We start from the raw sequence: 26,664 nt of genomic DNA, 5'->3' as shown, positions 1-26,664 counted from the left end.
TTTTTACAGTTTCTTTTATTTTCATTATTGTCACTGTTTGTATTACTGTCCACTGCTGCTGCAACAATGAATATGTATTTGTGGGACAAATAAAGGATTATCTAATCTCATCTAATCTTTGTTTGCATGTTTTGTTCTGCTGTTTTTGGATGCCTTGTATTCTTATGTGCTTTTGTCAGTTCTATTTTGTATTTATTTTTTATTTTTTGGTGTGACGTTGTGATGTGCTCAAGTACAAATAGAAATAGAAATATAGCTAAAATAGTAGAACGTACTCATCTGTAAAACTACTTATTGTACGTGTTACTTTTTAAACATGTATTGGCATCAGTATTTGTTTTTATTTCCTAGCATATACATTTTAAGACACAATGGATGTTGCAAAATAATGTACTAATTCTCCTTTTCATGTCTTTCTTCATCACCTTGTTTATAATTTATTTCCTTGTAAAGCATGGTGCTATATAAATACACTTGCCTTACTTACTTGTAATTATAATGTAAACATAAAAACCAAATTCAAATATTGATTTGACGTGTCCCCACCAAGCCCTGGCTATGCTTGCTGCTACGCTCCATTCAGCAGTCCAAAACTGTCATTATAAGAATTTCACTCATGGATAAAAATGTATTCTATTCTATTCTATTCTATTCTATTCTATTCTATTCTGTATAGACGAATAACCCTAGTTACCAAGCACCAAAGGCTACCTTGTTTGTTAAGATATTTCTGGATTTTGGTAGTTTTTCCTTTCTACATGTGGAGCCTAGTTAAAACACTTTTAATCTTAGGAAATCTTAGGAAGAGGATAATGCATACATTGCATCAGGAATCAAAATGGAAATATCAAGAAATGAGACGGTACACTGAAAACTGTATTCCATATGAAATATCCACATTAACATTTTAAGAACAAGGTAGCAGCAAGTCAATTCTATTGTCTACTTGCCTGTCTGTCTTTAAGTATTTGTGCAATGTTGAGCTGCTGTGATTATTGAATTTCTCCATGTGGGATTAATACAGTCCGATCTTTATCTTATCTTATCTTATCTTATCCTATCCTATACTATCTTATCTTGTCTTAATATATGAAGATTACAGTTGAGATATTTTCTTGACAGCCACAATTGGGGGATTAGAATAAGATAAAGTCAGTTTAAAAAAAAAACCAAATTAATCCTGTTTGTGTTACTGTGACAGCTGGTTCTACCTATGACAGATGATTTTTTTAAACTATAGATTTGTGCCTGCTGCCAGATTGTGCAGAGATGTGCCAACTTTAGCAGTCTTGCTTGAAACTGGATGATTGAAGAATACTTGGAAAACACAGTTATGAATCCACAATTCGCTAAAAGTACAACTTATATTCATTATGAGTATTTGTTATTTATTTCTTTAATCCATTACTTCATATCTATGTAGTACAATATATCTTAAAGCTTTGATTTGCTGTATTAATTGAGTTTATTTCGAAGGTTATCTAACCGGTTAACTGATGAGTAAGAATATTTCCCGTAGTCCCTGAAGCAGCCATGAGGACGGGCTCGGAGGGGGCGAGGCTATGCTAATGAGCGTCCGTTGGTTGAATAGGCGCTACGGCTGCCGCTGCGCGCTGAGCGGTGACACTTGCTGTGAGGAACCGGAGCACCGAGGAGAGAGTGAAAGCCCAACAACAGATCACTTTCACCCGAACCACAACATCTCGACATGGCTTCAAAGTGCCCCAAGTGTGACAAGACGGTGTATTTCGGTAAGCGATGCCCCGTTTATCATCTTGTTGGGGATGGGATTACTTTTGGGACAATGATGGTGATCCCGTTCGGTAATCGATATTTTTTAATATCATTTTTTTAAAATATTCATTTACATATTTATTTGTGTATTATTTGTAATTTTGATCATTGCTTTTATAAAAATGACACAAATTGGGCTTTAAATTGTTTATAAGTAGCGCATGCCCATTCATTCTTTTTTACTGTCTTTACGTAGAATTTACGCACGTTTTCTCAAAATCCCCCACCGTCTGAATGATCTTCTGAATTACAGTCTGAAAAAAAAAACGTGATGTCGTATGTCAGAAATATAACTGAAAAATGCACATTGAATATATTTATCCCAAATCCTTTGACAGTGGTCTGCTATTGCAGCCACATGGCTTAAGATGGCCTGAGGAGTTTTGTGTATTAGTGGTCACCACTAATACACATCCCATACATCCCATGCCTTCCTATACATCCCAAAGTTGTCTTTCACAAACTCAGCTGCATTCCTCAGATTAGTCTTTTTTTTTTTTAAACAAGTAGATGCCTAGAAGGGTAAATGATTTACAGGGGCAAACTTTGGGAAACCCGAAAGCTGCAGAGCCAAAGAGGGTGAAAGGTAAACAAAAGAAATTCAAAAGCAAATATGTCTATGGAATCAATTCTGTTATGACATAAACCTGATGTGAGTTATGCAAGACTTAACATACCCTGGTTTCTCATAAGTCTGAATTAATTATTTATCTTATTTAGTCGCTGATCTGTGCCATTTTCAATTTGTTGTTGTTGGTAAACATCCAAGCTTGGCAGTTGATGGCTGCAGAAGGAGGCGCTCGCCAAAAGAGTGCAGAAAACGCCATATGCTGAGATAGCCCACTCACAGAGGAGCACACAGCAACATCATGCTGCGTCAGTGGGATGAAAACCTGTGAAATGTACATCCATTTGCATCCTTGTAGACAAAGATAGGACAACAGAAACACCTATAACCACGTAGACGCCAACTTTTACTCACACTCGCAGAGGAAGATGGCACTATAACAGATGTTTATGTGTAAAAGAGGGGATTAAACGTAAAAAAAAAATAAAAAATACAGCTGTTAATCTGCATCATGCTCAGTTTATTTTTAGGGTGCATGCTGCTGCTGCCACGGCTGCCTCATTGGACCTTGAGTGATTCTGTGTTTATCTGTACCATGTGAGCAGGAGGAACAAAAAAAAAAAAAAAAAACCCGCCACCACTCTTCAGTGCTGATCTTTTCTTCTCGGCACACATCAGAGCTGTCATGGGGGTCAAAACCAATTATGCGAGTGGATGGAAGCCCTCTTATGTAACAGGAGTGGCAGCAAACATCACAGCTGCTGCTCATCATATGGGTCCAGACAGTCATTGGCATGGAATAATATCTGTAGAAGCAAGATTTACTTTCATGGATGCCTGTGTTTTCATTTGTATGTAGCCTTAATGCGGCGCAGCCTAGTGAGTCACACAGCTCCTCAGTGATGCATGTTGTGTGCGTATGTGTGTGTGTGTTTCTTTTATTTTTTTATGTAACGTTCCGCGATCCTGCCTAGTGGGAGTTATTTTTGGTTGGGGTGTGTCGCATTGGGTGGAGAGCGCACGAGGCTGGTGGGGATGATGAAAAGCTACGAGGAGTTTCAGGATGTGCTCAATTAGGGGCACACGTCACACCGTGGATGGGGTGGAGAGAAAGAGATGGGGAGGTGTTCACACCAGCGCAATATTGAAGCCTTTGTTCAAACCCATGACAAAGCAGAGGGAGGAGGATGCGCTCAGCCCGGAGCCGCTGCCCACGGCCAGAAGCAACAGCATGATGTCAGTGGCGCGTCTTGAGATATTGAAGAATGAGCTCAGCTGCTCCACCTACACACACCCTCCTCTCCGGGCTCTACTGAGAGACGAGAAATCCAGAGCTGAGGTGAATTTTCACATCTGTGGAGGAAAACAGATGCAGATCGGGGTGTAAAGTGAGGGGAGGAAAACAAAAGATGTCAAAACTCCACCAGGACATGTGTTACTGATAGAGGAAAATGGTCTCTTTCCCATTTTTGCTTTCTTGCGGTGGCGGTCGAGGGTTTGCCGTATACAGTGGCCCACCCTGTTGTTACCCACCTGGTCCTCCAGCTGGTTTGTCCTGATTGGAGTCACAACTGATGAAGAAAAGCCCTTCAGCAGTTGACTCTCATCTTTACTTGTGCAAAAAAAAAAAAAAAAAAAAAACACTACCGGTATTTCAAATGGCAGTGGTGAGCCACAGTCTGGGATGGAAATACTTTTGGTTTGAGGGAAATGTTTCTTTCTGGTTTTCCATTCGCTGCTTTAACAGACAGCTGTTTTATAGTGGTGACAGTTCACGTTCATTGCCACTAAAGGCAAGCGTTGACTTCTGCTTTTCAAGTTTCTGCTACCAGAAGTGAAGATTTGGCAATGGAAAAAAAGTAAAGTCGACTTTTTAAATGTCGTGTTTGCTGAATACAAATTCCCAGGGTCCACTTCGTGGTCTCAACATCTGTCAGGACAGAGATGCTTATGATACGCCAGGGACTGTTGGTGGACATGTGACCATCCCCAGTGGAAATGCATGGCTAGCGTGTGAGCACGGCACAGCATGGCTCAGTAAGTCTCTCTACTCCAGACCCAAATTCAGCGGAGTGATTCAACTCCTGTGCATGACAAATGGGAGCAATGTATCTTTGTGCAGCTAACTGAATAAACGAGGACTTAATGGGAGCTAATGGTGCTCTGGTGTGAGCGCACTCTTTTCTTTCTTTCATTCACCAATTCCTCTCTCGTCCTGGCACTCTCTCCTCCTCTTCAGTCACTCGGTGATGCCTCGGGCGTCGAATTCCTTTTCCCTTGAGTTTTTTTTTTCTTTCTTCTTCTTCTTCTCCCCACTAACAACACGGACTGGGGGAAATGGGGTGAGATGGCTCGCCTTTATTTAAACGGAGACTCCCAAAGCGCCTCATGCATTATAATGAGAAACGACATCTCTATTCAGACAAGGTTCTCTCTGTCTTTGCACACGTTTGTCCTTCTAAACGGGACAGAGCACCTTCGTCCTCTCATTTTGGCGGTGCGGACCACTGCACAGTTCCCACACACCTCCTTCTCTTTCCTTTTGTCGAGTTTTTACCCCAAACGTCCACACAATGCACCTTTTTTGTTCCTTTCCACCAGCTCTAATGTCAACCCTAGAGTACCCTGTTTTCCACTTGGCTGCCCAGTGGGCTGCGTGAATGTGCCTTGTCAGTTATGTAACATCATTTCTTGAGTTGTTGCCTCCTGCTCAGTGCCATTGCGTAACCTACCAGCTCCTGTTTGCCAGTCAATGAGGGTCCTTTTCTTTCCCTTTTTGAGGCACAAATATGATCTCCCCTTAATGGAGGTGGCATTAGGCTAGGTGCTGAAAGTCAACCGCTGCACCCTGAATAACAGGTGAAGCCTTCCAGCAGTATGACCTGTTACATAAGCGCAGAAGAACAAAGTAGGTTGTGTGCGATTCATCTAAATACCCCACAAGGTTTCATTCTGTACTTCTCTCTGTGTTGAAGCTCTTAGCCCCGCACCGTGGGTGGACAGGTGCATGTCTATGCAATGCATCAGGCACAAATCCAATAAAAGCTTCTGGTGGAGGTATGAGAGCAGAAACATTTTGTCTAAAGTGGAAAAATTGGGGGTTCATGTGGAAACTAGAGAATGCATTAAGCGTATGGTTTATTGGTTGTTCCAGCTTAGCGATACAGAAATGTCATATGTTGGGCACTTTTTCAATCGAATGAGCATCAGTGGGGAGTTGGTTGGGGCAGCTGTTGCTGAGCTGGCAGATGGAGTCATCTTCCAAGGCCAAGGTTGGCAGTTCAATCCCCAATCTCGCCCTGGCCATGTGTCCAAGGGTCCTCCCTAAGCTGTGTGCCAGTGTCTTGCATGGCAGTTGTCTCCACGGGTGTGTGAATGACCGAATGGATGAACGTGACACTTCGTGCAAGAACGTAAAGCAAAGTTGATTTCCCGTTCAATTATTGGCTTTAAATATGTGTTTCTGGGTGATTGTTTATCTTTGTTCAGAGTGCTCCCTTCCTTTTAGTGCAACCTTAGCTAGGATGCAAATTGGATCAATACACCTATGAGTGGCTGTCCGATTAATTTGAGTTGTTATTCACAGAATCACAATGTTGCATTTAGCCAGTTTAGTGGCCTTGTTGAGTACAAGAACATGCTGAAGAGCAAAGCTTGACAATAAGCTTAGCTTTATGTGTTTCTCATTCATGGAGTGAATGCCAGGAGCCTTAATTACTGAAACAAGATCCAGAGGTTGTCATTTTAGGACATTCCCCTGTCACTTTCAACAGATCATTTACTGTATTATTCAAGAGTGAAAAAAATTGTTAATTGCTGCCTATAAAGTAATCTCATAAATGAAGATACATTTACGAGATTTGTACTGGACAATGTAGAGACTGTGTTATTTCCAAGTAATGTGGTTCACAACATTCATTTGTTTGCTTTTACGGTTTAGTTTTAAATAGTCATATTGTAGCAGTTTATGTTATTTCCTTCTTCACAGATTGGAAAACACATGGTTTGCTTTAAGTCGGCTAAAAATACATTCTAGCATTTCTCTTCTCCTTCTGTCCGTGCAACTTTTACAGGCGAGATTTTTGCCCCAAAAGGGTTGACATGGGAGTCACTATTAAAAAAAATAAATAATAAAAGCTTGTGATATAAAATCAACTCTAGCTTCTGAAGAATTTCAACTGTAAACTTTTCCTTTGAAACATCTGCCTTCTCAGGACATGAAGCTCCTTCAGTGCACTGTGCTGTTATCTACTCAATTTAATTATACTGCTTTACGAGATTCAGATGATTTCACTCAAAGGAGTTGTAATGTAACATTATACGCCTCTGTCATATGATGTCTTCCCCTCAAAGGCTCATTATCCAATTAAGGGGGGGTGACTCTGAAGGCACAGTTCTGGTGATACAGGCCTGCTTCATCCTTTGGAGATATGGTCAGTTGGTTACCAATCTATAAGCTCCCCATGCAGACCGGGTGTTTAAAGGCTGGGACATGGTGTCCTGCCGAGTTCCAGGGACGCTGTGTCGCAGGGTGAGCAGGCTCAGAGGTGCAGGGAGGGCCGGAGAAGGCACCGAGACGAACTGTTGGCGAGGGCGCTCCGCCTGCGGCTCCTCTGACCAGCATAGACAGGATGTGAGTTAACTACTCTCCGCTTTACGTCAGCCGGGCAGGATTCACGAGGTCGGCTTCTTTTATTCGCCGAGGGAGAGGAGAAGGAGGGGGAAGGCCCGGGGAGGAAACCTCGCCTTGACTGAGGCGACAGACGACCTCCAGAGCTTGGGTTTTGCTCCGGGGTTGCATCAGCCACAGGGAGAGACGGATCCAAATGCACGTTTCCCAGCGGCTTTTCAGCGTAGCTCTCCTCACTGCACCATCACAGTCGGCGCCACGGGGAGCTGCACGCACACATCGACCCTGGACAAATCAATTCTAATGTTCAGCACACCACTGCAGAGGTCAACTCTTTTTTTTCAGCTTTGAAAACTCCATTTCCCATTCCCAGTGGATTGTTAATCATGTGCAAGTATGTGAGCAACTGGACTTCATACTATGGATACTGTGTTCGTCGTGCTGAAACGAGTCTGTCCGCAGGTTTTCTAGAGTCATCTTCTCAATCGTTTGTTGAACAAATGACATTATGCAGTGGACTATTTTTCACAATATTCTGGAATTATCTATTTGCTCAGTTGAGAAAATAAAATTCAGATGAAGCAACGATAAAAAACTAACCATAAATGTACAAGTTAAGATACATAAAAGACGTTCTGCCTCTCAATATATGCTTGAGATGTCGACGCAATGATGGCCATAAACGGATACATTTCAATTAATTTTGCCACCATTTTTAATAAAGGCTCCGTACCTTTCAGCGTGTGGTTACGCTAAAGCTTCATTGAGGTCAATCGGCCGCAGTGTGTTCGAATGAATGGCCATTGTCTTTAAGTTAAAGGTCACACGTTCTTGTGCTCCAGAAGGCAGAATAGTTGGAGGATGCAGAAAAGGAAATGCGGGCGTCTTATTTTTTCCCTCTCTTACAAGTCCCATGAGATATGAGTTGTTTATTTATTTATGTATTTCTGGAACAGAATGCACCTCCCTGTGCCGCTGAGACCTCCAGCCAGCCAGTCAGGTGTGTTGTGTTTATCAGGACGTGCAGTTAATCACACCGCTGTGACAAAAGCCCGAGAAGTGAAACACCCGCGTGGACTCAGCTGTCACTGATGGGTGCAGGGAATGGGAAAGAGGAGAGGGCAGTGTGTGTGTGTGTGTGTGTGTGTTTTGGATGGGTTTATTGGAGAAAAGCTAAGCAGATGGGTCCATGTTACCGGAGGGCGCAACAGAACAGAAGCCATCCAGCCATGATTCAGTGATATTTACAATAACACTGGTTACATCATGAACGTTACGAGACACTTGAGCTTAATTCGATGCACAAATTAAAGCAGAACAGCCCCACATGTGACAAGCTAAGTTAAACTTTGGATTTATATACAGCAGTGGCTCCTTTCATGGTTTTTAATAAAGTTTCCTCACATTAGTTCAGCTTTTTTCCTTTTTTCCCAGAGAGATCTTACAGCAACCATGTTGTTGTCCTCTTTTTCAAGCACACTAGATCCTTCCCCCCGTTGCACCCTGATTGAATTATTGAACGATAAGAGAGCAACCATATGTGATTTCAGTGGCCCAACCCCTTAGTGGGAATTCCTGCCACGTTGCATGTTGGAAGTTCAGCTGAATAAATGTTGACCAGGCTTCCTGTGCTTGTTTATTTGTCATAACTTCGAGTCAGAGAGAGACCAAATCTCCTCCTGACCTGGGGTGAATCTCTGTCCCCCGGCTGCTCTGCTGTCTCCTCTCTGCTACAATCAAGCAATTAAATTATTTGGTGAAATGAGGCCTCAATGTTTTCCCTTTGAAAACCTTTTTTTTTTCTTTTTTTTTTAATGTTCTGTTGCTTGATATTCTGTCCATTTATAGTGTTTGTAAGCCATTTGATGTGAGCCTTGCCTCCATGCTGCTCAGTTTAGAGATCTGAGTGTAACCTGCACTCGCTTCTAATGCAATTCAGCACATAAGTGCATCCTGTAACTGAACAAACAAGAAAAATCTAATTATAACAAGCCTGAAATCCTCTGATGCACCTCTATTTTGGAAGCGCCTTCTCCTATACGCTGAAACTTGATCACATGACCAGTTCATTTTCAAAGATGTTGAAGCTTTTTGATGTTGAAATGCCTTCTACCTCCAAACTCTGAAACACATTCTATGACAGGCATTTTCCCATGAGAATTGCATTTTTATTTTTGGGCGGAATATAAACAAGGAAAGAAACAGTTTTCTCAACAGTTATTGCCCACTATTGCTGTTTTGAAATTGTGTTTTAACTGTAAAATTTGAAATTATTCATTTCTGAAATGGTTTATGTCTTCATTCTTTTGGCACGCGTAAATACGGTGGCCCAAATTGTGTCCGTATCAAGCATTGCTTGCACTTGAGCATGTTTAGTAAGTCAATTAACTCATGCTGAGCAGGGTGGAACGCAGCAGCTGAGGTTGTGTCGGTGCGCTCATTTCTGCATGAAACTGCACCTTTTTTTTCTACTCAGGTTGTTTTTTTTCCCCCACTCTTTCACTGTGACAGGAGGAATCAGCAGCAGGCTGCCTCTCTGATTTAAACCATATTGACGATGCAATCGGGAAGACCGACTAAAGAGGCAGCTTAGTGCAGGAATTTACAAATGAAGTTAAGCAGCTTACAGTTATGCAGGTATCGTATGGTTTTGGTGACGACCTCTATCCAGGACTCTCATCCACAAAATACCATCTTCATCTGTTGAGGTTTCGTAGAACTAATGACATTTATTACGTCAGTGTGAAAAGTGCCAAAAAACAAACAGTGGTTTTCAAGACAGTTCTGTCAAGTTTTGCCAAACCAAATCATCCCTTTCAGCCTTACAGGTCCGGGGTTATGGGAAAAAATAAACAGTTATTTAAAATCTTTTCAAAAATGTTTCTCCTTTGAAGCAGTAAAGGATTTTATTCTCATCTACTCATCCATCTGGATGGTAAACTCTTCCATTTTCAAACTGTTGATTTGGACTTAAATTTAATTAGTCTTACAAATTCAAAGGTCACCATAAGTTCATTTCTCCCTGTGTGACTCCAACAAGCATGACAAGAGCTGCGGATAGAATCGGTGAAGCTGCTTTCATACTAGTTAACGTGTCCATTTAGTACAGACCAACATCAAAACTAGATAAATTGTTCAGTTCATGCTGGTGGAGCATCCATGGTTACTGAGCTTGACAACATGCTAAACAATATTCACATCACTATGACTGTTATTCCTCCAGGTTCTTTGTGCATACTGAGTTGATGGTTGCATATTTACTGGGATATCAGATAAAGTATCGCTGAGGCTTTGAATCTCGGTTCGGCTCCAGGTTTAATTTCTGTTGTTGGTATTTTTCTTGACCATGTTTGATCCTACGTGATCTCCTTTTGGAACGAGACACTTTCAGATCAAACCTTTCCAGTACACGGGACTGTTGTTGCATGCCTTTCGGCAGGGGCGAGAATGAGGTAAAGCTTCTTCTGACATCAGGATGTGACAAATAAATCATGAGTCAGGTGTTCAGTGACAAGAGGAAGTTGTTATTGGCTCTTTTTCAAGCTTACCTGAGGCTGCTTCTGCAACAGCTACTTTTGAGTTTCGGGATTGAGCGCAGTGTGGCAGGGGAGAACTGAAAAGACCGGCTCTTCAGGTTGGTCCTGTTGCAGATGTTTCGGTAAGTGTCTTGTTCACACCTACCCTGTTACACTGCACATGGTCCCAACACTGAACTGGGTTAACCTAAAAACATCAGATATGAAAGCACTGCAACGTAAGCTTGGAAATGGCTGTTGCAGTAGTTTAGCTTCCTGTGACAGCTGAACATCTGACTCATGATATATTTCTCACACTTTGATGTCAAAAGCAGTTTTAAATGATTCTGTGTGAATGGCGGCTCGCTAAAAATGTCGCCAGACACGATAAACGAGCACAGATAGCAACAGGAAATGAGACGCTTGTAGATGGTGGTGCACCAGACCCTTCAACAGTGTAAAAAGTCATTTACTTTCACATTTATACATCTGATGTTTCACATGGAAACCAAGCACAATCTAAAGGGTGCTTGATTGTTGGTGGTTTGGAAGAATAAGCAGTCGAGTCCACGAGAAAGCCATGAGCACCACAAATCCTCCTGACTTGGGGTGAGCTTGTAGTTTTTAGTTCCAGGATGGATTTCACCACACTCGCTCCTCTGGAAGGTGATTTCCTGCAGCCAAAATCGAGACAAGCATCACGCTGTCATTCATGTCAACATAATATGTAAGATCTTCTCACAACCACCAAATATCCTCCCTAGTTTGGAAACACATTTCACCACATCGGTCACAATATCCATCGAATGCATTCCAGACAGGCCGACCAGGATAGGCCTCTGCTTCTGGATCGTGTGACAGAGTATGATAGAAATCACATGGTAATATCCGGTGTAAATAGTGCGAAGGTGTCAGGCGATCAGTCGTCTGCTGTGGGAGCTTGTCTAACCACTATTCTTGTTCAGGCATAATAAAACCCTTTTCATTGTTCTATAGGCAGCTTTTAATTGCTGATATTGAGTAAAGTAAGATTTGAATGACGGGTTTTCCCATAAAATTATATGCAAGCTGCCTCAATAGCAACATAGCTCATGCTGTATTAAATTTCGCGAGTATTTTATGACGAACTGCAGTTATTGATGTGCAATCAACTGTGTAACCACTTTTTTGTCAAACCTTCCTCAATAGATTCTTTCTCAGTCACAGGGAGCTGAAAATTAGTACCACTGTGAGTTTCCGTAAGCAGGTCAGCTGTTTACATTAAACAACTGGGGAATCCTTCCTGAGTGGGGGAAATTGCACGTTGTCGCGAGAGAAGACAGATTGGCGAAAAGGATTTAGTGCGTCCTCATCGATGTTGACAGTGTAAAAGTGAGTATCCGGGGAGATTTCCCCTGTGAACGGGAGCTTGTTTGTTTACAAGAGTGGGTGCATTTACTCTCATGTTGTTGCTGTAATAATGAGGTGGAGGAAGATGGGGTGGCTTTTCACATGCTTCATTTGTGCCCACATGCTTGCTATTTTGGGACGCTCAGACCTTCCGTCAGTCCTATGGTGCAGTTATTACACAATATTGATTTTTTTAAATATATATATATATATATATATATATATATTTCTTCTTTTTTCTAAAGCTTCCCTATGAAATAAAACCCCAAATGCAAATTTGGCGACATCATTTAAGTGACGAGGGCCGTGTGAAGGATAATAAAGATTGAGTCTCGCTGAAAGCTGTGGGTAAAAAACATCTGGGACAGATGTAGATCTCCTTTACATCCCCCACCCTATTACTCCCACCACATATAATACACATCGACAGGCTCTCTCTCCTCTTACAATAACAGCTCCCCTTTAAAGCAAGGGGCTGTTAAGCAGTGTAAAGTCACACGCAGAGCAAAGAGGACGTACTGGTGCGACTCTGACGTCTGTGTCCATTCATACTCTGATGATTCAGACTTTGCTGGAGGTGTGTCCGTGCTCATGAATCAGTCCGGCACACACATAATAAATGCACAACACTGAGGACACACAGTACCCGTATACGTTTATGGACTCCAATTTTAACGCTCGTGAATACCAGTGTCAAGAGGTATGTGTGTATGCTCCCATTTAGGAAGAAATAAATCACACTGTGAGCACACACTGTGAAGTCCTCTTGGCATTGTTTGTACGATCTCTGAATATAACCTCAAGGTGTTTAAAAGGTTTGCAACAATTCTCAGAGTTAGAAGTCTCAAGAAACTGGACTCTCTCAAACTTTTGCCTCAATGTGCATCTTTATTTTGGGAAAGAATAATGCGCAAGTAGGTTTGAATGTTGGATAATCTCACATTATATGTGATGTTGTAAAAGCTAAACCAACTAAAGTGAAATCATTTGAAGTCAACTTCAGTTTTATTTTGTATTAAAGCAGTTGAGACTTCAAGTAAAACTTTAAAAGAGACCATAAACTGCAGATGAACTCAAGCAAAATGGTTTGAAACGGGTAAAATATCAACTGTGGTGTTGAAACTACTGTAAAAATTCTTGTTGGCACAAATTCAAGTGGTAGAACACGTCTTATGTCTGCAGTTTGCTTAAAGAAGGCTCGGTTTCTTTAACACTAAAGATCCATCAATAAAAAGTACTAAATATCATGTGAAAATGACAATCTATTTACTTTCCAAATTGCATACTCAACAAAACAAAACAAACAACATGCCTGTTGAGTAATAACTGTCTCCGGTATCCACAGTGACCTGATAGTGATGGCCCTGACAATAGTTTAAAATGTAACACAATATAATATAAATACGAAAGGTTGAGTGTATGTGAAATATTTGTTGACCCACAACTTCTCAGCTGGAGGTGATACTGAAGGAAGCTGAACTATGTAAACTGATAACAGCAAAGTGAAGTTACCAGCATGTGAGCTAGTTTGTTACGCTACCTTTTGCATTACTTTGAAACATGTTAGATGGACGATTGCGAGCTTGATATCAATATAAAAAGTTTGTCTTCAAAATATTCCGTCAGTAAAACAATCCCCCTGTAATGAAGACCACTATTCTTCCTTGTAGATTGTGTGGAATAAATCAAACATCTGTGACTGAGTACTGGTAAATGTAGTGCGATTAATTCAAAATGGTCAACAATGCATTTAAGGCTGAAATGATCACACTTACGTTATCCAACACTTAAATATTTGGACTGTATGTTGTGTTGTAGTGGGGACAAGTCGTGAGCTGCCATTTAGACATTAACAAGTTGAAAGTATCAACGCTTTCTGTTAAAATGGATCATTAGAAGAAAAAAAGAAGAATCGGTAAATGAATTGCTCAGGCATACATGTCTGTTAACTCCACTTGTATTGGGTGGCTTTTGAGTCACCTTCTGATTTAGGAGCAGAATATTGAATAATGGAGATTTATCTCTGGACATCTTCAAGGGTGATTTAACATTTCCGGCTATTGCCTTTGTCAACTTCAGCATTCCTCTGCTCTCACATTAATAGGAGCCACCGCCCTCTTCACACTGCACCCTGTCCCCCCTCACCTCCATCCCGGGATGCTCCCCGGGGTCTTGTTGTTTCCCATTTGTCTCAGTGTTTTCATTGACAGGCGGAACTGACGGCAAAACTGATTGGGGAGTAAACAAGTCTCAGCAGGAAGCACTCAGATGTCCCACAGCGACCCTTGGGAAGATTTCTACTTTATATTTGCACTGTATTTATTGTTGTGTCAAGCTGAATTGGCCTTAACGTGCGTGCCTGAAGTAGAAACTTAACTTGATTACATGTACACAACGTATAAACAAAAGGTTCTTAGTTCCCAAGAATCACACCCACCAGGTCTAATTCCAGTGTCTTTAGATTGTGGAAAGAAGAGGAAGTACCAAGAAAGAAACACATATTGCCAAAACATAGTGAGTGCTTACAAAGACTTGATTACAGTACTGGATGTTATCACATACTGGAGTGTTTTTTTTTTTTTTAATGTGTTCTCCTTTTTGCTTAAGATTCTCACTCAATGTTTTATATTAATTGGAATTAATTGAGTACTTTCACTCCAGTTGGGCCAGTTTGATCCTATCCAATCTGATGTTGTGCAAAATGCAGGGTATAAACATGACGGACTTAAAAACGTGTCTTTAGGAACAAAGCGAGTAGGGCTGCACAGTCAATCAAAATATATTGTCACCGCAAAATCAAAATGTACTGTCCATTCGTGCGCTGCATTTCAACATATTTAACCAATCAGATGTAGCTAGATTTGGTTCCACGTCCTTATTCAACATCATATCAAAACTGACTACAACAGGCCAGAAGTCAGAACCACAAACATCAAGGGAAAATAAATAAATACATCAAATTCAACAACTGCTATGCCACTGAAGGTGTATTACAATCGTTATAGTAAACATTATCGTGTATTATATGGTTAACTTATATCATGCAGCCCTAAAAGCCAGTGTAACCTCTGGAAGAACTATGCAGGCCCATGGAGAACATGCATTGTCCACTATGGACAGCCCAGTTTCAGACCCAGGTCTTACCACTACAAGCTGACCGATGCAAGGGAACTTAAGGGTCAGTTTTTTTTTTGGTTTGTTTTTTCTTGATAAAGCATGTCAGATGGCATTCTTGTTCAAAACCGTGAATGTTTTCTTTGGACGCTGGAGGTTCACAGCATGTTTACACATTATGGCACATGTGGGAACACAACTCAAGACAGGAAGAGCAGTGGGAAGTAATCCTCTTTATGGCTGGATACATATATGTGTGTGTGCATATTTCTAAGTCGGGGTATGTAGGAAACAGGCTCATGTATCCGGTTATTTGTGCCCTGCCTTGATAAGGGAAGGTGTTTCCTTTGCTGCCTGCACGACTCCTTGGGGTCCATTGTGTGGAAGCAGGGGTGATTTATTATTGGAAAGCGTTATAATAAGGGTCCGTCGTTTGTCTGTAGGGGCGGGCAGTCTGGCTAAATGCAGAAAGAAAAAAAAAAACAAGAGAGGGGCGGAAATGGGGCTGAGGGTCTGTCTGCAGCAGGATGGGTTTTACTGTAAACTGGGGGATGGGTGTGTGGATGTTTGGACGGGGGAACACAAAGGATTTGGGTTAGATGTGGGCACCCCCCGCTGCTCCCAGCTGGACTGGGACTCACGCCACTCTGGGTTTACTCTGCTCTGACATCATGGTAGCATCCTGTGTGGCACACGGGCATTCCCACTACACCCCCCCCACCCCCATCCTCCTATCCTCCGCCACACACAGAAAACAATCGGTCAATTGGCACCATGACAAGGTTTCTATCAGAGCACAGCACAGGGTGATCTTTATTGTGAGGAGTGAAGCAATGAGGGACGTCATTCCTTCTGCACGGCGGCTGATTGAACGACTCATTCTACCGCGCACAAAGGCCGACACAATTGATGGGGAAAATAAAGACTGTTGTTTAGACTCATCTATATAAATGCTGGTTTATGTGAACGCCTTAGTTCATCTCCTTTTTTTCCCTCTGTCTTTTGTCTCTCACGTGCAGCTGAAAAGGTGTCATCGCTGGGGAAAGACTGGCACAAACTGTGCCTCAAATGCGACCGCTGCAACAAGCTGCTGAACGCTGGAGGCCACGCTGAGGTCAGTGACACCAGACACAGGAACCAAATGCATGAAATCACACATGGGACGCTTACTTTGATCTGGTCTAGTTCTAACAGTTTCCATCTTTAAATACAATCTGTTGGCATGATCTCGAAAAGAGTAAAATCTGAAAAAAACACTTGCAAATGGATTAACAAGTGAGCATTGATGTTTACGCTTTCTTCTGTTTGCTTTTATTTGGTGATTTCACATTTTTGATCACGTCCCAGCTTGATAAGAGTCTAGATCTTGTGACGGTGAACTCACTATGGTTCCTCTCACCCCCCGAAAGTTTGCCTCAGGAAGAACCTTCACCTTAAAACCAAATCAAACATGCAGATCATCTGATCCACCACAGCTGAGTAGCCAGAATGCATTCCCCTACACACGGTTTGATAATTGATTGACAGATCCATCGTAATTTGCTTCAAGTTTTGTAACTAATGTTTGGTTGCACCCTAATCTTTCTGGTCATTTCCCTGCTATAAATAACTGTTCACCTGCAGGATTTTGCTACTGAAGACCTGTCTTCATTTGTGATGTGAAGTAAAAGAAAACTGAGAAATGTTGGCTTTTATTCACGTCTAGAGGTGTTTCATTTCTGTGATTTGTCCAAGTGAGTGAGAGAGGAAGCTCACAGCGCACAGCATGGACAGATAACCAGTGTAATTACAGGACTAACCCAGAGTGGCAGACAATCACACCCACAGGCAATGTAGGGTCACAAATTAAACCTACAAGCAGGTCCATGCTTGTAAATGTATCAGTTTGCGAGATGATTGAAGGATCAATCCTCATCATCATCCATTGTTTGAAATTGAACTTTGCATGTTCTCCCGATGCCAGTCTCTTGGACTTCCTTTGAAAATCCAAACACGTGCTTGTTAGGTTATTGGTGACTCTAAAGTCATGTATATCTGTTTTCATTTGCCCTGCATGTTTGCTTTGCAAATGACTGGCGGCCTGTCCAGGATGTACCCTGCCTTTCCCCCAGGCTTGGCTTGGATCAGCTCCAGCTTCCTTTGAACTTAAGCTGGATAAATGAAAGTGTAGAAGATGGATAGATGGGATGCAGGTTAAACACTGGCTGTACACATAACTAAAAACCCACCACTGGTTATTTTGACAGAGTAGCATTAACTCGGACACAATTGAAAATGTTTTGGTTGTTTGAACTTCGACTGTTTGTTTTTGTGCTGTTATCTTGCCGAGTCCACATCCTTTTCTTCTCCTCCCTTGTTGTATGTCTTGTTTCATCTGTCATTACATTTTGTCCTCACGGGAATATTAACCCAAAGTCCTGCAGGATGCGTTGTTTTCAGATCCTTCCTCCAGGTCTTACATAATCGGACTGCAGTCACATCACAGATTCTCCCGGCTGTGCACTGCTCACTATCTGGCACTTTCAGCCTGGGGATTTTCTTATCTTGCCCTTTTTATTTTTCCTCTCATGACCCAGGCCAACAATTCAATATCAGTCTTTCTGTACATGACTGGAGATCACTCACACACCTTTCTCAGTCTCCGGCTCTTTTTTTTTTCTCAGTTCAAGAAGGATGTGATCTCAGCCCCTTGTAAACAAAAGCTTTTCCCCCCGCTGACCCCAAAGAATACTGCTGCGCTATAATCTCTGCATGATTAGAGTAATGTAGTCCACCATCCTCCTCGTTAAGCCCCGCCCCCGGCTGCAACGTCATGCCACAAACCTGACTTCAGCAGGAAAAACCTTGATGGAAATGGGGGGGAAAAAGCATTTCACTTTAAAAAAAAAATTAAAAATGAAGGGAGTGTGGGATTGTCTGAGAGGCTGTTTGATGTCATGTCAGTCCTGGTATGCAGAAGGTTATGAACCCCGAAGCCGTGCCGCACGACTTCTTTAAAAGGACTCGGAGGGGACAGGATGGAGCCCAGCGTGGCCTGACGTCTCAGGGCTGAAGCCGCCCGAGGCTGCTGGACGTGGCACAGAGCCAGGCTGCATGACGCGAGGCGACAACTCGTTATCCGTGACCCTAAAACGATCGAGGCCACGTTCCCCTCACAGCACTGAGTCATTTCTCAAATCACAACACCCTGCTGAAACACCTGGACTTGATAAACACCTGTAAATCCCAAAGGTCCTGAAGTTGTAAATGTTCCAATTCAAACATTTGCTTTGGAGAATTCTTATAGAAATAAGAGGACTTGCTTTTATTGAAAGGGCATCAGGTATTTGTGGATAATATTGAATGCTGTCAGCCAAAAAAAACAAAAACAAAATAAGAAGCAACTAAGAAACAGTAGGAATAATTCTAAGATCAGCAATTCTAAGATTTAGCATCACGCAACAGTTCTATTGTTTCAATAACAAGTGTACTCGTGTCCTTCTGCAAACCCAATAACCTGCAGTGGAGTCAGACATGGATGTGGTGCATTGAATATTCAGAGAAATTAGAAGCTTCTTGCCCTATTGACTTGTTAAAACTAAATTTTAAGAGAAGGTTTAGTGCTTTGTCGTTATTTTAAGGGTGCAATGTCTTACTACATAGAAAAACAGCATACGAATCAATAAAAGAAACATTTAAAAAAAAAAACAATAGTTTGAGGATTCTGAAAGAGTGAACACGTTGGACCAGATCCACATTCTTTACTACTTCCTTATTGAGCTGCGTAAATTCTACTGGAATAGCAGCTTAAGTCTTTTTGTCCTTTTTTTTTTTTTAATTTCCTGAATGCACATGTTTGGTGCACTCTTTTGTTTTGTTTTTTACCTGCTTGAGCACGGGAGACAAAATGTTAAAACCACATCGGAGTATACACACAAAAGGGTTTGGTCATGAGGAGCTGAAGTTACATTCCTTTACTTGCAGCTGTTTGTGTGTGTTTCTTCTCCACGTTACACCACCGCATATTTACATGTCTCCAAAGCAGAACTGTGGTAACCAGGCTGTCACAAGCTCACAGTTTATTTTTTTACACAATGGATCTTTCCTTGATATTAGCAATATAGAAAAGTTCAAGATTAAAATGAATCTTAGACAAAATAGTGCCTTTAGTAACAGGAGTGATTTAGTAGAGCAACACTGATTTTATATTTACAATGAAAACTACAATCTTTCATATGCATCCATTAATGCCAATTCAATATCAGTAAGCTTTTAGTGGCGGCTGGCAAACTTCTTCACATTTCTACAATTTGGTCAAATCGCGACTTTTTCATCCATTCAGAAGTTGTCCTGTCTGCCATATAACTCAAAATGTAATTAAAAAAAAAAGACAGATAAAGACTATGCAAACCACAAACTTGTGATTTTCTCCATAATAATATCACTATTAATGAGAACCTTACATCACCGTCTTTGTTTTCTACTTTAAATGTTTTTGAAGTATGAATTCTTTAAGCTCTGTGTCTCAATATGAGGGAAGGTCATTGGGCAAACAAGGAGGAAAAGATGGAGGCGACCAATATCAATGTGAGGAAGTGGGAGGCAGAGAGTGGGCTGTGCTGCAGTGGATAATCCATTTTTAGGCTCCTTTTTTGCCTCTACGCTCCACATTCGCAGCTGTACAGTTTAACACCAAACTCCTCACAATGAAGCCCTGTGTGTCCGGTCCTGAGAAAGTCATCAGGACGCTCTGTCACGGCACGCCGCCATCATCCGGCCCCTCACAGACCTCATAAACGTCGGACGGGATGTGTGAATGGGGAGTGTGGCTGCTTTAACAGTAGCTGATCCTGTCACAGTTAATGCATTATTAAAGGTGAAAGAACAATCCCTTTTTCTTTTCTTTTTTTCGAGCCACAACATCTCTGAGGAGAAAAGGCGCTCAAGTGGCATTGTGGCTATTATCAGCCTTCTTTATCAGCACTTTGCCACCCAGGCCTTGGCATCTTTCCACTGCATTTGCTCGATTCTTCTCATCTATGGGCATTGGGCTCTGGACCAGTGGCCACTCTGGCTCCCAGCCCTGATCCCCAACCCGAGTTGATCACATGCTCCCTTGGTGACCGCCGCGTTCCCAGCATGCACCAGTAACGGGCCATCTATGTCTCAGTCCGGTCCTCTTTATTTTTTTTCCACCTCTGCAAGTGGAAACATCGGCGGTCACGCGTGTGCAGACACATTGAAGAGTGGCGTTAAATTCAACAACAGAGACTCGTCTCCCAGAGACAGCCGGTGTCATTAATGTGTCCGAGCAACCTGGGACAGTGACATCATCTCTAAAGAAGGAGACAAAAAGAAGTGCAGCCTCCATCTTTGGACACGGTTTCTCCGCTGTCATCTGATCTTACTCACCGTAATCCCAAATCAACAAAGGGAAATATGATCTGTCATACCTGTCGTGTCCAGTTTTTCCTTCTGCAAACTGAAGGTTTGTTTCTATGATGATTTGTCTGTTCAGTTGGTTAATTATGATGCTTTTCTGTCTCTCCCACAGCACGATGGAAGGCCCTACTGCCACAAACCGTGCTATGCTGCCCTCTTTGGGCCAAAAGGTGAGCTGCAATTATTTATAAGCGACGTCAAACTGTGGACTAACAGCCACACCCTTTAACGTCAAACACTGGGTAGAAACAATAGTACCTGGATGAAGTCCACACATGCACAGAATGATTCCTGTTGTGATGTGAGAGAGAGAGTGCTAACCACTGCACCACCTTGCATTACCAGATTTACATTCACTCTTTAGTTTGTTGTCAGTTGTTTTTTTAAAAACAAGCAATGTCATTTAAGTCGGTTTTTGGTGGCTTCAGAACGGTTAAGGTACTGATATGTTTATTCATATACTTTAATTGTATTAGTTTATCCAAATACTTGCAGAGAAATAAAGTTTTTAAGTCTTTCAATACCATTGTCTTAAGAGTAAACAAGTTAAAGAGCATTGTTTTTAGTTCATTATTATGGAGTAATTAAAAATTTCTGATTACCATGATGGTTGTGTTAATGGATGTATTTGTCCAGATGTACTAAAAATCAAAATGTAATTAACTTGGGTTTTGAATATATTATCGGCCAAGAAAAATGTAATATTCTGTTTGGTCATAAAAAAATATGCATTGGATTTATGTCTACTGACACACACACACACACATCTACACTTCTTCCTTTAATATTTTATTCATATGTTTTTGTTTTTGATGGGTACATATTCTTCCGATGATGCTTTATCTCTCCAACACATAGCTCTATTTATGGTCTATTGATATGTGTTGGCAGTTATATATTTTTTTCTTTCCATTTAACGTCTTCATCTCTTCTGCATTTGTAGGCGTGAACATCGGAGGAGCAGGCTCTTATGTGTACGAGACTCCAGCAAACAACAACCTTTCTTCCACTAGCGTGGATTCAGCTGCCAAAACTGAAGATAAGCGAGTGTTCGCACCCAAGGCACCGTCGAAAGGTCTGGAACAATCTTTTCTTCCCATCCTGTGGCTGCTGTAAATAAGAGTCCTTAGAAAATGATGTAACAAAAGGGGCGTTTCTGTTATTTATAATAATTGTCTCCTGTGGGAAGGAGTGAAAGAAGTGTTTGAATATTTAAATACTCAATTCCCACTTAAAAGCTGCCAAGTTTTTTTTCACATTTAATTATGTGTCCGCTCGATTTTAACTCCAAATACAAGCAGCACATCAATTGAATGAATCGTTTCCACTCTATTGGACTTAATGTGTTTGAAACGTGTCTGCAGCTGGAGGCATCACCACTTTCTCCGGAGAGGCCAACCTGTGCCCCCGCTGCAACAAGAAGGTGTATTTTGGTAAGCAGCCGCACACTTCCAGGAAAGTGGAGTGGGGGGAGGAAGTGTGAACCTGCAAAGCGGTTTTCTCACAGGTGTGTTTTTTGCATGTGTGTGTGTGTGTGTGTGCGTGTGTGTGTGTGTGTGTTTCATGGTAGCTGAGAAGGTGACATCGCTGGGTAAAGACTGGCATCGGCCCTGCCTGCGCTGTGAGAGGTGCAGCAAGACTCTGTCTGCTGGCAGCCACGCAGAGGTGAGACCAAGAAAAGTTTCAGGGAAACGCAGAGGAAATTGAATTAACACGATGAATTCAAGCACAAATCTAATTCCAATTTTTTTTTTTTATCCTCCACTTCTTTTAGTTGGTCAGGTTGCTTGCATTGACTTTCTTTCTTCGCTGTAATTTGTTAAAATGAGGATTTCAGTCTCATAATATAGTAAGAGTTTATTTGTTTTGCTCTAGGTTTCTTTGATTTATGTTCATTTCTAACAGGGTCTAAAAAACCTGAACAATGCAACGGTTTCTAGTATTTCAAGATCTATTATTCCTACTATTCTCTGTGTTTTGAATACTACATTATTCAGAATCCTGGACATGATAGAATTTTTGCACTAAAGACGTCTTTAACACAGGATGTCGTTTCTAATGAAACTGTGTTTTATTTTAGATGTTAAAATGACCCGAAGCCAAAACAACTTTGTCACTGTACTTTTTATATGTATATATATATATACTTCAAACACCGATTAGGTTTTTCAGGGTTAGGTATGTGAGTATATCTTTTTACTTTTGCTCCCGAAATTGAATGAAACATTTGAATGGAATTCAGTGTTTTACATAAAGAGAAGCCAGATAATTTATTCCCGGTTTTCTTTTGTTTTAAAAAGATTTAGACTATGATACAATTAAGTCATGATCTGCGGTATTGCTAATAATTATGCTGTATTTACATTAGACGCATTATAACAATGGTTTCAATGTCTCCTGCATATGTTGAGTTTGATCTTATAATGTATGCATGTGCTTGAGCCACCAACACCCCCAAAGTTAAGAAATCATAGTTACTTGAGTGTATTTCAGAACTTTTTTGTAAATGATGTGAGTACTACCAAGATCAAGACACATTAACCACATCCTGTGTGTATGTGACCATGACAGCCATTTTTAATAAAAAAAAAAAGCCACACACAAAAAAAGAGTTTACAGCCATTTTTTTTTTCTTTCTAAATCTATGTGTTTTATGATGGGTGTGTTTTCTCTTTGCAGCATGACGGCCAGCCCTACTGCCACAAACCCTGCTACGCCGTTCTGTTCGGGCCCAAAGGTAACCGCTAGGGGGAGCCGTCATCCCACCAAATATCAGCCACACTTGAAACAGAATGTGTGCCGGCACTGAGCTTTGAGCAGCTTCTGCAGCCTGAGGTTCTAACACTCGGGGGATGTTTTGTAGCCTGTACCTTCTCCTGCCTCCACCCCCTCCCCCCCACCCCTCCTCTCTGTTCACCCACTGCTCTCCCTGTGGTTTTTCCAGGCGTGAACACAGGTGGCGTGGGCAGCTACATCTATGAGAAGGAGCCCAGCGCCGTGACCGAGCCCTGAACCTCTGTCCCCTCCGCCTCACCCCCTCTTCTCTGCACACCACTGACCATCGGCCGCAGTATTAGCTGTAGCCTTCGTTCTCCTCCTCATTCCTGAGACGACCAGCCTTTTTGCTCCAGACCCCCCAACCCCCCCCCCCCCTCTGTCTCTCTCGCTTTCTCTCCCTCTCGCTCCTTTGCTCTGCCCTGAATCAGACCTGGCATCACAGAAATCAGTGGTTTATAAATAGAACATTTCCACGAGGGCACAGACACCGTCCGCATTCCCACATTAGGCGCTCCGATAACATTTTTCCAACAGCCTAAAAAAAAAACACACAAAGGTCTTAAATTTGTCGTTGCGTTTCACCTACAAAGCGGAGCAAACATGCACGTTGCAAACAAATCACTGTGATTCTCAGGCACGGAACGGTGCATTGTGGGTAAAGCGAAATGCAGGCTGGCTGAGAAATTTTCCCCTGCATATGCACAGGTGGTGCTCAGGAGCGCTTTGCCAAGAAATCTTTACCTTTACACAAGCCATATTTACAGTTTGGCAGCCTGACAACATTCCTCATGTGGGCAAAAAAAAAAAATGCTTCTGTTTAAGAAAAAAAAAAAAGTCTCAACATATTGTAAAAAGATGAGAACGAGGCAGCTTCATTACGCTTTTAAACCCAATAAAAATATGAATAATACACTTTTGATAATAATGTAAGTAACCTATTTTTATTTGGAATGATTAGATACCTTGCGCTAATTTAATATAACAGAAATTTCACACGATTATTTTCTTTTATCTAAAAGACGGGGGGGAGGGTGTTGGGATCAGGCTTTGGGCAAACACGTGCTTATTGCTTTAATTTATGTCCTATCGAATTTCATCAGCCGTCGTACTACCACCTCAGAGTGTGAAGGAAGTCAAACGAGGCAACGTAAGCTGTATAAATGTCTGCCATCAAGATTTTAATTGTTGTTTTCAATGAAGTATCCCTGCTGTTATTTTTCCGGGAGATGACGCGCTATTCGAAGTATTATATTTGTTGCCGTTAGCCGATAGTTTAGCTGGTAGGAACTAAGACACCGCAGACAAGTCATTCTGTTAAGAATGTGCGTATTATGGTATGACTGTTACTGTTTATTACCTGTTGTACACTGTAGGGCTTAATCGACACTGCAGGGCTCCTCGTAGAAGTCACAACTGCTGCGTTCGTCTTTTTAATCCCTCCGATCTTCATCTGTGTTACTGTTCGACAGATTCTGAACTTCTTTTTTCTGTTCATGAATTGCAATAAACCAACACTAAAATATGGTGGAGTTTGTGGTGCTCTTTTGTTCCTTATCTGACTTTTTATTTTGTAGATGCTTACTGGTGAGGTCTGGCTCCTCCTTCAGGGTGGAAACCCGAAAGCATAAATTTTGTTGAAATCGGAGTTGCACATGTCAAAGAAAACCAATATATTTTTGCAACTGATGCTCCTTAAAATGTTTGCATAAATATATGCAAAAAAATAAATACTTAAAAAAATTTATTTGCATATCATACTTATTTTTAAAAGTAGATTCTCTCTTGGCTAAAACACCCTGAATATGTAAAATAGCTGGAATGGCTAAAATATATAAAATTGCTAATGTGGCTAATACCACCAGAAAAGCTAAAAAGGTATCTAACCCAAACAATTACAATTGATCGGAACAGACAAATCTGAAATTTGACTAAAATCTCTGAATGAGTCAAAACTGTAAGAGCAGGTGAAATAACTAAAAACTATCAAAAACTGTTGAAACAAAGAAATATACATATAAAATAAATGAAACATGAAAAAATGGCTGAAGCCACTAGAACATGTAAAAGAAAAAGGAGCATAATGACAAAAACTGCTGTTTTGTTTTGGTATTATTCGAGCATTCATTAGCCTAACGTCATACAACTTTTTAAACTGTATTATCTTCATTTTGTATGCTAAATGTGTTCCACATACATTTATTTTACTGGAAGACCAATTACTCTATGTACTCAATCAGAATATCAAATATAGCACAGATACAGTAAATGCATGATAAAACAAGGGAGAATCTAGCAATTTTTAAGTGACTTTAAAATATGTTATACGTTATGTTGCAGTCATGAATCTGAGCCTCAAACCACGTTTCTTACAAAGTGAGGAGAGCATATGCAGACCATTTTTATGTGAAATGATCGATGTGACATTTTAAAATTGAGAAATGAATCAAGGAGGATCCCGTAGCATCTGTCCAGAGTCGACTCCAATAATACTCCAATCATGAAACATTGCATTTCACTGACATTGGGAGAAGGTCCGTTGCATCTAAGCACTTGTTTTCACTCACTGGCTGGATATTTAAAATTCATTGCATGTCGTCAACAAACTATTCCTTGAACAGGTGAAAGTTCCACCATTGGGAGCCATTGTTTTAGTTGAGACTTCATCAAGTGGAAGATCTCTATTCTATCTGCTGTAGTGTTATACGACGGTTCAGTCTCTACGTTGTTGATTCTTTGTTTTCACATTGTGTTGTTCTGGGTCTTGTTTCATTTTTTCCACGGTTCTTGTTTCTGTGCTGCGTTGGATGTCCGCCCTCTGGTAGCTCGCCCATTCTTGTGTCTCATCTTTATCAACAGTGATTGTTGCCAGCTGTGCCTCATTGTCTCTCTTCTCTCATCTTGCATATGTACTGTCTCCACTTGTGCTCCTTAATGTTGTGTGTCTATGATCTTGTTCATTTCCTTTTTAGTCCTTTTTGTGCTCCTGGTATTCTTTTGCGAACCCGCCAGCTTGATGCCCTGCATCATGGGTCTGACATATTGTGTAGAGACATAGAGGTAGTAGATCAACAATTCAATTTTTACAGAGATAATTTCTATGAAGACATATTCAAGCTGAAGACTTAAACATAGGCTCTGTTTTAAAGGTTTCATCCTGTTTCTTTCTTTCACCAGTGGCATCTGTGTGAGCCTCCATCCCCTTTTTGAAAACAAGGACAAAAAGCTACCAAGGTGGAATGTTTTGAAAACATTTCGTCTCTGTGGAAAACGGGGGAAATGCGACTTTTCTGAAGTCGTAGTTCTCCTGCACATGCGTAGTTCTCCTACGTGCTTGGTAGCTTTATAGTTAAGTCACCCAGAATCCAACTTCGTCGGTCCAGTAGAATATTTATGACGTATTGTTCTCTGCCCGCATGTGTGTGTGTGTGTGTGTGTGTGTGTGTGTGGTTTCATTA

At 41.3% G+C, this 26,664-nt stretch overlaps 1 protein-coding gene across 1 annotated transcript; it reads left to right on the top strand.

The window, feature by feature from the left end:
* The first annotated feature begins 1,620 nt into the window (after positions 1-1,620).
* Positions 1,621-24,726, top strand: crip2 (cysteine-rich protein 2). The gene is made up of 8 exons (XM_080512350.1): positions 1,621-1,751; positions 16,030-16,124; positions 20,544-20,601; positions 21,375-21,506; positions 21,796-21,864; positions 22,002-22,096; positions 23,111-23,168; positions 23,376-24,726. Exons 1-8 carry the CDS (start codon positions 1,709-1,711, stop codon positions 23,441-23,443), a joined length of 618 nt encoding a protein of 205 aa, XP_080368476.1. The 5' UTR covers positions 1,621-1,708; the 3' UTR covers positions 23,444-24,726.
* The last annotated feature ends 1,938 nt before the right edge of the window (positions 24,727-26,664 follow it).

This window comes from Blennius ocellaris, assembly GCF_963422515.1.
Source record: "Blennius ocellaris genome assembly, chromosome: 17".
NCBI lineage: Eukaryota > Metazoa > Chordata > Actinopteri > Blenniiformes > Blenniidae > Blennius > Blennius ocellaris.
Note: the sequence above shows the minus strand (reverse complement) of the source record. Positions and strands in the feature narration are given on the sequence as shown.